This window comes from Myripristis murdjan, chromosome 10 (genome assembly GCF_902150065.1).
Source record: "Myripristis murdjan chromosome 10, fMyrMur1.1, whole genome shotgun sequence".
In the NCBI taxonomy this organism is placed as follows: Eukaryota; Metazoa; Chordata; class Actinopteri; order Holocentriformes; family Holocentridae; genus Myripristis; species Myripristis murdjan.
Window position 1 is genome coordinate 12,174,076 of NC_043989.1, and position 12,471 is coordinate 12,186,546.

General features: G+C 40.7%; 1 protein-coding gene across 5 annotated transcripts in view; it reads left to right on the top strand.

Annotated features, from left to right (window-relative positions):
• diaph2 (diaphanous-related formin 2) overlaps positions 1–12,471 on the top strand; it is a 415,888-nt gene that overhangs the window by 158,864 nt on the left and 244,553 nt on the right. For all 5 annotated transcript variants that reach the window (XM_030062123.1, XM_030062125.1, XM_030062126.1 and 2 more), the window contains one exon: positions 4,607–4,721. In XM_030062123.1, the coding sequence (XP_029917983.1) occupies positions 4,607–4,721 (115 nt within the window). The remainder of the gene's footprint in view (positions 1–4,606; positions 4,722–12,471) is intronic.

A 12,471-nucleotide genomic window follows, 5' to 3' on the forward strand; every position in this document is an offset into this window, starting at 1 on the left:
GGACGTCCAAACATTAATTTAATGGTGCTTTGCATATGCTTGTGTGACCTTGTGCTGTGGTCTTCAGTTATTGACAGCAATAACCAAAGAATCAAGACTCTTGATATTATGTTATTGGTGCACATTAACTGTGACAGTGTTTGTGGAAACAAAACCATGAATTAATGTGCCATTTTAAATGAGACTTAAAAAAAGAAGATTATTTATGGTGGGCATATTTTAACACTCATGACAGTATATTAAACATCTGGCCACCACAGTACAATCTATGTAAATCTGACTTTTTTTTAATGTAAAGTGAGAATTGAGTGTGAGAAATAATATGGGAATGCTATGAGTCAAGATTTATTACAGCATTGCAGGTTGAAGTTTCTGTCTCCTCACTTTAATATCCCATGTATGCAAATGCACCACTGTGCTGGGGAAGTGCACCAGTGATAGGCAATATTATTAACAGAGTCATACAGCAGCATGAAATGGGAAACCCTTTGTCTAAACAATAAGAAAAACAACAATTTGTGTTTTGTCTGTCATTATTACCAGCTGAGGCCTTGAATGTGCTTGTGCTTGCATGAACAAATGTTGGTAGATATATGTGTGCATGCACCATATACCTGATTATGTATGTATATGATTGCTTGTGTAGGCAATATTGTACAAATGTCCATAGTCTAGCGTATTTTCACACACATGTACAGGAACAAGTGAATGTGCAGGTGTGTTAACCTTGGGTCCGCAGGCATCAGAGTCTAGAGATGCAAATGAAATTCATAACCACCTGAGGAAAAGCAATCTGTGTCTCTTGTGTCGATTAAGTGGGACATGAGTCGTCTGTCTTCTCTGTGTGCAGCAGATGGAAGTATAGAAGTGCCAGGAGTCATTACGATTTGCTTTTATAAAGGAAGGGCAAGGAAAATATACTCGGTATTTTTCATAGACACATCTTTTCTGTCCCCTACCACCACTACAAGTTGGACAAGAGTTAATATGAATTACATATATTTGATAGTAGTAGAGGTAGTAAGAGGTACTGGGAGAGGAGGAACTCTTATCTTAGTGTCAATGAAAAGTGAATGCAGGTATAATGTCTCAATAAGAGAGTCAGAGAATGGGGTATCAGATATTCAAAGAGTGAAGCTTCTATCTATCTATCTATCTATCTATCTACCTATCTATCTGTCTGTCTGTCTGTCTGTCTTCATTTCATTAATAGTTTGTTACCTTTTTAACCATGTAGCTACTTTTTTTTTTCTACTTTTACTGATTCTGGGGATTATAGCCTTGAGGTGGTGTTCTGTAATTTCTCCTCAAGTTGGAACATCAATCCAGGGGAACAGAACACTGTAAAAATACTTGATTTCTCAGTTGGTTTCTGAAACTGCAGCAGAGCAGGTTCCCCAGCTCCCATCACTATCCTGCGATTACTTATCACTTCACCTTGTACCCCCAAACTGAATGAAATGAGGACATCCTCCAAAGGAGTGGCCTATGTACATTTGAGAAAAAAAAATGCTTGTGAAAGGAAAGGGTCTTCTGATTTATAGATGTTTGTTCTGATTCACTGATTCACTGATTTCACATCATTAGTCTGGGTCAATGAATGTGGTTGGTATTTTGGCATCGGACAATCTCACCCTGGGGCCAGATCTAGGGATGATCACTGCCTTTTGTCGGGAGCAGCAAAGTGAATGACCAGAAATGCAAACTCTTCCTCACTGTTCTTTGAGTTCTTAGAGGCCCTGTCATTTCTTCTGGGCCTAGGTAGGAATGCAGAGAGTCGGTGAGTATCTTTTATAAGCCCCTCACACACCAAGCCAACAATCAGACATTGGCCCTCGTTAACTCTAGTTTGCGCAGTGTGTCCTGCACTGTCAGCCCTTATCAGCCCTTGTCAGCGCCAACTGGCCGATTCAGCATTCAGATTCAGATTCAGATTCAGCAAAGGCCACCAGTGAGGTAGAGCTCTCTAATTGCCTGTTCACCCTAAACAAAGCAGGGTACAAGAAGACAAAGGGAAATCAGCTTGTGTTAGCTAGCTAGCAAGACAGCTAACCAGAGAACTCAGGCGAACGGAACTTCCTAGATTTTTGAAGGACCATGCCCCCCTCCTGCCATATGCCCCTTTTCCACCAAAAAGAACCTGGTGCTAGTTCGGTGCTGGTGCTAGAGCTAGTGCTTAACTGGTTCCAACAAAGAACCGGTTTTGCTTTTCCATTGGCCTAGAGCCAAGCGGAGCCGAGTCAGACCCATGCTATTACGTCAGCGTAAAACGTGACAGTGAGTTATCTCCTCTCATGTAGGTGCAGAACATGCATACTTGTTGGCCATCAGCATTTCCCTCCACACTGTGTTGAAGGAAAGGTTTTAGCAGGTGACGCACAGTGGTCTGACTGTCAGCTTTGGTCGGTGCAAATTTTTTTTAATGTCGGCCGGTGTGTTCCTGGCCATGCAGAAGTTTGGTCGGATGGTCCATCAACTTATCAAGTTAAGATCAGGTAAAGACTCATAAAAATCAACAGTGTTTGCATTGCGAGGGAGCAGATAGAAGAATGAGTTAGAATGACTTGGGGCAGTAATCTAGGACCGTGCTTGCATACCATACAAAGAAATAGTGGAAGTGGATCTTGACACTGGAGATTAGAGCTAATATCTGCAACCTAATGTGAACCATGCTCACACTACAAGGGAATGCCTCATTTAGCTCACTTAGCAGGATGCTGTTCCTCCTGCCTCAATTGGCCCATTTTTCTCTCAAGCGAAGCACGTGTTATTATCATAATTTTTTATTAATGTAGAAGGTATCATTTTCACAAATTGTCTAACCACTTTAGTCTAACCACTGTAATTTGATTATCATCACACGTATTTTCATCTTTGTTGATTATTGAGATATTACAGAGAGAGAAACACCTTAATTTCAGGAGTAGGAAAAAAACAGTGCAATTAAAATGAACCATCATTTAATTTATCCCTCACATCCCTTGTTCACCTCTGTTAATACGCAGCAGTGAAAACATTCTGCTGTTTTCATCACTAATGCATTTTCCAGCATATCCCAGTTTTGTTCTCTTTTATAATTTGACAGTGCACAATTACATTATGTAGATTGTGAAAATCATCTTTATACATTGTCCTTTCTATCCATACTGAGATATGTATATATCAAAAAATGTACTAGCCCTTCAGTAAAAACCTTTCGGACCTTAACTTCATAAGATGAGACTGCTCTCTTTTTATTGCTAGTTTGTCGTTATCATTTTGTTTTGTTTTATTATTATTATTTAAGTTATTAATATAGTACTACATATACTACTGAAAGATAACTGATAATAGCTATTGTATGCATCATTGGTATTTTTGCTACATCACATTTTACTTCACATTCACCATCGTCTCTGCTGTTTGAGTAGAGTAAAGGATACAGAAGCACTTTACTCAATACAGACAACACCAACACCAGATCTTGTTGAAAGTCTCATTAGCATACCATTAACACACCTATTGTTGCTATTATAACACTCTGCAACACACAGTTGCCCTCGCCACCACTTGTGTATGGCCTCTAGAAGGATTTGCCAGCTTTAACTGGAACTCTCTTTTTGTGTTGTTCAAGTGTTGCCCTTACACCTGTTTTTGTACTTAGCCACTGTGGTTTTGAGGGGTTAATCACAGGTGCAAAAAGTCAGCTACTTGTCGAGACCCTCAATGAAGAGCCACAGCAGTGTCATGTTAAGTGCCATCACCACTGCACTTAATGAATTGTATAGAAGACTAAAAACGTGCCACACACTATAGTGGCCAGTTATCAGTGCAGATCATTTTATGGGTTTGTTTATGTCTTTCATTCCCCACTCTCATTCTGTGCATACATATGCTTGAACCTGTGGGTTTGGGTGCCTGTATGATATCATGACCATGTGTAGGGGCTACATATTTTCTTACTCGCCTCACTATTTCATGCAGGTCCAAGTACAATAGGAGTGATGGACTATTTGAAGAAGCTCGGTTGGTTTGTTGTGGGCAAAAGTGAAATACACATTTTACACACCTCAGAGAAGGTCAGCCAGATAGAGCAAACTCTGTCATGTGTCTGGTTCAGTCATATTGACCGCCATCATTTTCATGCAATAGGTTTACCCTCTCATTGACATTATGTTTTCCTTTGTGCTTTAATGGAGTCAAATGCTATATATGCTAGATACTGGCATAAGCACTGGGATACTTGGTACAGTTGTGACCTGATGAAAGCAGGCTTTGTTCCTCTTGCACCTTTCTTGGTCTTCTCCTTGCCACTAATACCAAGGATATGGATGGATGGATGGATGGATGGATAGATACTTTATTGTCTGAAATTGATCAGAAATTTGTCTCTTAAGTGCCGCAGTTTCCACAAACAAGATGCATGCCACAACTCTGACAAACAAGAAAAATGTACAGGCAAGTGCATGTGTATTTGTACATGGGCACACACAGACACACGCAGACTGTCACAGACACACAAACACAGCCACAATCCCATCTCCAGTGAGAAGAACTTTGTGAGTGTCAGGTTGGTGGAAGGATGGCCTCTGATTGTTGTGATAGTGGAATCCTCGTGTCATTGCAGATTGTGCCCCAGGAAATGGCTGAGAATTGCTTCTGGATCAAAGTCAAAGAAGAAAAGTTTGAGAATCCTGACCTCTTTGCTCAGCTCTCCCTCGTCTTCTCCTCGCGGACCAAAGGTAAGAAGGCCTCATCTCTCTTCTCCCCTTCCTTAATTAATCTACACGTGTGCTTCATTTAGCCACCCAGGCACCGGATGCCAAACTGCTTTCATGTCCTGACACTTTAAGAAACCATTTGTCTCAGTGAAATGTTAATTATCTTTAAAACCAGCTCTTTTCCATTGCCTTTGAACACTTTGTCTCTGGATGTTCTCTATTCAAGTCTGTCTGCCAATTAGGGATACCAATATTGTTGTTGCAGGGTGTTTATGCGTTGTCAGTGAGAAGGCTGGAAATGCAATGTGGCTTCACATTGTATTTGTTCTTTGTACCCATTGAGTAGTTTGTGATCTGCTTTGTGCGTGTGTGTGCGTGTGTGTGTGTGTGTGTGTGTGTGTGTGTGTGTGTGTGTGTGTGTGTGTGTGTGTGTGTGTGTGTGTGTGTGTGCATGCATGAGTCTGTGCAAACGTGCACTTGTGTGTATGTGTGTGAACTGAGAGCAGTCATGCTTGGTTTGCTTCTTGCCTTTTCCAGTCCAGTAGGCCAGTCCTCCATCGGGGAAGGAGGGAAGCTTTGTGAAGGAAGCTCTGGGAGTTTTCTCTGTCCCGGCCAGTTTGTTTCTCAGATACACAACCAGGCTACCTAACTTGCTGATGAATAACACAAGCAGTACAGAGCAAGTTTGTTTTTGGATGGAAGAATGTGTGTGAAGGCGCTTGATGTATTCCTCCCATGACAATTTGAGTGTTTTCCACTTCTCTGACAGCGTGTGTGCGCAGTGCACTCCTCTAATTCTAGTAGCAGTGGGAGGGGGAGACGTCAGAGCCCTGTCAAACACTGAACAGTCAGTACAGTCAAATCTGAGCTCTGTCAGGGTGTGTAGATATAACTATCCAGAAGCCCCTGACGTTTCCCATATACCAATCGTCTGTTTGGACACCAGTCAGCCCACAAGCAGCCTCTTCTTCTGTCTTTCTCACAGCCTCCAGTACTACAAAACATGGCTCATCTCTTTTTTGTACCATGAAATAAATAACAATTTTGCATCAGCAGCCGCTAGGTGATTTGTTGAAATAACACAGATGGAAAGAGTGCGAGAAGGGGAAAGAAGTTGTTGCTAGGCTTAATGACATGGCCTGGGAGCCATGTCACTCTCCTCTGTCTTTCACCGTGGGATAAACTGGTAGACACAGTTGTTTGTAACATCCTCAGTGTGACATTTTTGAAGTGACAGGCAGTCAACACTTTGGGGTGAAACCTGTTAATTTATTATTTATTTATTTTATTTTTTGGCTGATATTTTTGAAATGTTCATGAAAATCAGCAATATCATTGTAGAATACACGTTAGTTAAAATAAATTGGATGTAATTTTAACAGGCAAAGTGGGTGTGTTTGAACAGGCAGTTAACTATCTCATAATGCTACTTAGACGTCTTAATTTAAGATTATTTACCTCTCTCCACCATCTCTCTGTGGGCCTTTAAATTTGAAATGCAGCTGTTTTGCTGTTTTCTGCAGACATGACTTTAACTGAGCTTTAAATTTTGCTCCATGTCTTTCTCTTTTACATTTACATTCTCACCCATTTAGAAGGGGACAAAAAAAGGACTTCTATAGATAGTCCGTGTTCCCGCTGGCAGGGTAGGAATTCATGATCCAGCATTTCCCCTGGGACTTACCTTTGCTGGATCCCTATCAATTACCCCTGCAGCGACTTCACTGAATCAGCTCTTTTCCCTCTATTGTTGAAACAGAACATGATTCGCTCATGAATGAAAAATGCTGTTTAATGTTTGATATCTAAAACCTCTTGTTTTTTTCCCTCTGTCGGTGGAGTTAAAAGTCGATGAGACAGCCTTTGATGTAGATGGTATTGCAGTAAAGGTGCTAGATAGGACTTTACCAAAATGAAATAGTAGTTCATTATCTTTTTCTTTCCACCTTTTCATAATTCATGTAATATAATCTTTCAACTGCATGCAGTCTGATACGTAAGCTTAAATTTGCTTAAACATTTTAACATTTTATCAAAAACACCCCAGCCTTACTTCCACCTCCAATCTGACCTAATTGTTGAGATAGTGGGTATTCTTTCAAACCATGTCAAGTTGGTTAAATGATATTGGTGTAGTCTCTGCCAGTGTAGGGGGTTCAGGTGTAGAGAGCCAGGATAGCCAAATTAATTCTTGAGGTCTCATACTCTCAATGTAACTACAGACCATAAATCCTTTGTGCTGATCTGACAAACAGTTCACTGGTGGAAACCTACTTCATTTGTCTGGAAAATTGCCACTGTTGTTTATATAACACTCTCTTTCTCTCTCACTCACTCACTCACTCTCGCACACTCGCACTCTCTCGCTCTCTCTCTCTCTCCCTGTCTCACACACACACACACACACACACACACACACACTTGTTGGTTTTTCCTTTGCCGCTTTTTTGTTGCCCCCTTCTTCCCCCCATCTAGACGCAGATATTTATAAGTAAGGCACACTTTGGGGGACTAGTGTATCGTGAAAGATGAGGCAAGCAGGTGTAAATGCCTTCCCCGCAGAGCTGCCCTCAGAAAATGGTGCAAAAAGGCTTCTGTTAACTCCACATTCCCTGGGAATCTTGCTTGTTACTTGCAGTGGTGGAGAACAGCACTATGACCGTAAAAGAAAAAAAGAGAAGAAGAAGAAAAAAGAATCTTCTTAACAGCCCCCAATTTTCAGATGCTTATTGCACTCAGAGGCCTCTAAAACAACTGAGAATGCAAGACTGTCATCTCCCCTGCTGCTTTTATGAGTCCCACTGTTTAATGAGTTTTACCAAGAAAAGGAAATGATAATCAACAGGGATTTCAAGCTCTGCTTCCATCTTCTTGAAGGAGTTTTTTAGTCATTTATTATGAGATGGTTCTTTGGCCTGACTGTCAATGAGAACCAGAGAAACTCAAAAGTGCCTCTTAGTTTTCAGGTAAATGCCACACACATCAACCTTCGCTGATAGCTCATAGGGGTACTGGCAACATGTTGCGTACTTAATTAATTAGTTATATCAGTTTAAATTAAGATATCTACCTACACAATTGTTGTATTCTGAATCAGATTTATTTTGCGCTTAAGTTGAGGCACATAGTACCTTTCCCCATGGCAAATATATTGAGCATTACCAGTGTTGCAATATGCTGGTGTGTTTGCTATTGTATGGCTTCTATCCAAAAAAACAAAGCCATCTCTTCTGGCTTCAGTTAGTAATTAGATCTCTCATCCAAGTGGGTGTCAGATGAGAAAATAGTTACCTTTTCAAATGACGTTAGTCATATGTAACACTGCTCTTAAGGCTACCTTGCTACAACAGTAAAAGCCCAGCGATTCAGCCTCCCAGTATTAGTAGAGGACTAAATCATAGCTAGTTTCAACTTTATACTCTAATATAGTGAATATCATTAATCTTGTTGTTGCTTTCAGCATTTCTCAAATTAAATCTTGCATCTTGAGAAGATTCAAGGGGTAGAAAATTGTTGTTGCACTGATCATTATCGTCTGACTCTCACCTGTGTTGCACATCTCACACCTCGATCGCTGATGTCATCTTTGACAGCTTCAGATATTTTGCCATCAAATCATTGTTGCCGGCATCAAGTAGTAATTGGTTGTGTAGTATCACATACATCCACCCTAAATGCTTTTGTTCTCCTGCCCGTTTTTATGCATCTGAATTGTGTACTAGGTGGAGACTGGTTGAAAACATGTGCACACAATCCTTTAACTCTTACATCCATTGAGAGCTTTGCTCAGGTTTCACTGATATGGACTAATATTAGTCTGCCTGTCTCAGTGGATCAACCTCAGATCTTCATGAGGAAAAAGTGAAATTTTAATTTGATCTGTGGTGAGCTGTGTCAGCAGGAAGAGGGGCTTCCTTCAGGTCATCTAGCTCACGTTCATTCCCAGCCATACTCAATAGACCCATATGGCTCATTCCTCTTACGCAAACTGAACTTGGGGTGATCAGGTCAGTAAATCCTCTAAACCCCTTCACCTCGACCTCATAAGTTGCTCCCATATAATTCCTTCTCTGTCCCAGTACTTAGCACTATTTGCAGAATTTCAAGTGTACTGTTGCACAATGTTTCTTGTGTCCTATTTCAATGGGCCTTACAGAGCAATGTAGCCACTTAATAGTGTTATTTCATTTTCAACTGAAACTGCTTGTTATACTTTTTTTCTTTCTCTCCTCTTTTCTCTCTGTTGTCCTTGACGTATTTTCTGCCTGTTCTTGGCTGCATCGTCCCCCCCCTTTTACTTCACCATCCTTCTCTATTCAGAGGGCTCTGTCACTCTCTCTTTTTTTCCCTTTACCCTCATCTCCCCTCACTTGGCTTTATCAATCAGTAGGTTGTGCCTGTGTTCTGCTCCTGGGATCAAATCAGATTCACTTCTGGACTGAATGTGTGTTGCCATGGCCTGCTGCATTTGAAAGCAATTCATTCAGCTGGGACTTTGCAGTTCAATTTGAAACAAGATTGATGTTGGCAAACTTTACACTCCCGTCTTCCAAAATGTTTCCTTCTTTACCCACATCAATTGTTGATGGACAAAGGACGTATGTCACATTTTATTGATGATTTCTGGGCTTCTGAACAGAAACAGTGCAGTCAGATAAGGTAAATCAAGGAATTATATAAACACACTAGAACATTGCCAATAGATTAACATGATTATAATACCAATAAACAATGTAATGCAATATAGGGGGCATGCCCCTTGTAGAGAAAATTGTGACCATAAAAGCCTAAATTTGGTGGCGTCTGGGACATTCTGATACCACTATTCCATCATATGCAGGGATATTAATTATTGCATATTTTTAATAAAGGAGAATTAGGCTACTTCACCTATTCCTCTGTTACCTATTCCTGACTGATCTGAGCATTTGTAATTAGGTATCATTAGACATTAATTATTATTTTTAATGTATGCATTATTATTCATTATTTATGTATTTATTACATGTTTGTGTTAAGGTAACACAACAATGGTTATTGTTTAGAAACAAAAATGCACTCTTCAACAACAATAAACAAGATTATTTTAAGGGGGAAACATGTTTTTAATCGCAAGTCTTAACAAGCTTAGATATTGATTTGTAAATAAAATTTAATATGTAAATAAAAATTTATATATAAGATTACGCCAAAAATAATTTAAATAAACAAAACATTTAAACCGCTGTACTCAAATCATGTGAATCTACTCAGTGAACTCAATGTCTACTCCTGATTTTAGTCTTTACTATCATCCAAGTAGTACTAGTGGTGTATTCAGACACTTTTGTTATGAACCCCTTAAGTGGAACCAAGGAAGACTAGTTGCTGAGGCCTCAGCTAAGGGGCTTCTACTAAATTAATAAATAGTTCATATCAAGGAAGTCTTAGCCTGTTTTCAAAGAGCACACAAAGAAAAAAAAAATCAATCTTTTCCATGTAGTGTTTTCTGGTTTTCTCAATATTTGGAGAATTTTTAAGCCAGGTAGGTCATGTGTGCAGATCATGTGCGGTGTTTTGAGTTGTGAAGTAAATTCAACTGAGAATTGTATTTTATGCTTTGCAGATGTGCCATATTTAATTAATATCTCAATTTGTTACTATGTAGCAATGTTGTTACATCCTCCATGCTCAGTACCAAGGAGGACACTTAAACCTTGTGTTATCACTGTAAAGGTCAGATCTGGAAAACATAGCGGGGCAAATCTGGAGTAAAGAAGATGGCTGTGGTCAGGCTCCCCCTCATTTATCACATGGGATCTGACCAAATCCTTCAACAGTTCTCTCCACTTTCACACCCCCTCTTCCTTACCTCTGTCCCTGTAGCTCCACCGCACACACACTCCACCCACTGAGCCAATGTGGTGCGCACACCAGCAGATTCTCAATCCCTGCTACAAAGCCCCAGCAGCAGGGTGGTAATGACCCTGCTACAACAGCAGTAATGATGGAATCAGTGGGGGGTTTAGCTGGCTGTCTAGCTCCCCCTAATAAGTCCCCTAATAACTCTGTTAACACCAGGGCTGACCCGGGCGCCAGATCAAAAGCACTTCCGCATGGTCAGCGACCTCACATGACACTTACCAGCCTCTCAGTCAAACGAGAAAACTGTTGCTGAACTGAGTGTGATGTGCAGGACCCGTATAATGGCAGCACAGTGTAAGTCTATGCACACATGAGTTTTGGCCTCAAGGATACACAGCAACAATAAGAGACACTCAAAATCTTTTAATCCAGATATATTGTATTCATCACAAACAATATGTCTTGTTAATAGAAACCTTTGTAAAGCTTGTTGCTCTGGAAAAGACCCATCCCAACCACTACCGCTGGAGCTCTGCCTCGTCATATACTCACAATATAATAAAGGCTTTGTCTAATGAGTTTAAGCTGAGCTCAAGACACTGGCGCTCACTGTGGAATTCTCCCATTAATCTGCCTTGTATTAATAGCTGGTGCAGAATGATGAGCCTCAGATATGCTATGTGTTAAAGTGTGGGGAATTCGGGCTTGATGGTTTGCCACGCTTCCCTGGAGGACAAGGCTGTTTATTACTAATTCTGTTTATTGAGAGCAGGGAGCATCCGCCAGAGCAGCTTCCTCTGCATCTTCATCTCGTGCTTTTTTTCTCCAGGAGAGGCACCGTCCTGTCATGCCTCCCCCTCTCTTGCTTACTCTCATGTCTTTTGTTTCACTGCTTACTTCTGAAACCATCTCTTTGGACCTGCCTGTGTCCATCAGGAGTCAGGGTCGGCCAGCTTCCCACCAGTGAAGACAAATACAGACAGACACGCATAAACACACATGCACTCTGCCTCTCTCTCTCTCTAGTGTGTGCTCACTCGCTGTCTAACAGCAGTGCTTTGCCCCAGACAAGATCACAGTTGCCATATAGTCATTGTGTAAACCCTCATCACTGTCTGTGAAAATGTGCTTCCCCTTCGGGAATTGTTTTGTTAACTCAGGACCTTCACTCAGTCCAGTGTATTAGTGCATTCCAGATTAAACATCCATTATTATTTCCAGCAAAGCAAAGTGGGTATTATCCCATTTTGGGGTGGAGAAAAAAGTCTCTAATGGTAACTGTTTTCCTCATTTTAGAAGAGAGGACATTTTTCTAATTGCTCGCTCAGGCAGGGGACATTTGTCTCAATAAAACACACAACGCCCTTCTCTGTTTGGGGCGGCCGACCCACTGTGAATGTCTCAGGGTCAGCCCTTTTCCTTGCTCATCCCTGCACTTTTTTAATACATCACATATGAATGGAAATTAGGCCCTTAAATATTAATGACATGTAATTGGTTTATTGTACATTAGCGAGACTATTGTGTGCGTGTGAGAGGGAGGAAGGGAGGGAGAGAGAGAGAGAATTTCCTCTCATTCATACTTCATAATGCCTAGCTGTGATGTCCCACTGATTTTAATCTTCTCTTCTCAGATGAGAGCCATTCTTGCTATCACAGTGCACTTTAACTTTAGCCCCCTGAATATTAGCTTTCCTTGATACCGCCTCTTACAGCCTCCCAAGTCTACACCCTGCTAACTTTAATGTGCCTTCAGGTACGTTGCAATGCTCATAAAAATCTTTCTCTCCCAAAATAAATAAAATATAAAATAAACCAAATACCCAGTGTGCATCTATATTATTGTTTCTTTTTATCTTTGCTGACTCTTTTTGAAAAACCTCCGCTGACTTGCATTTGTGATATCAATCTTTCAACATTATTTCAA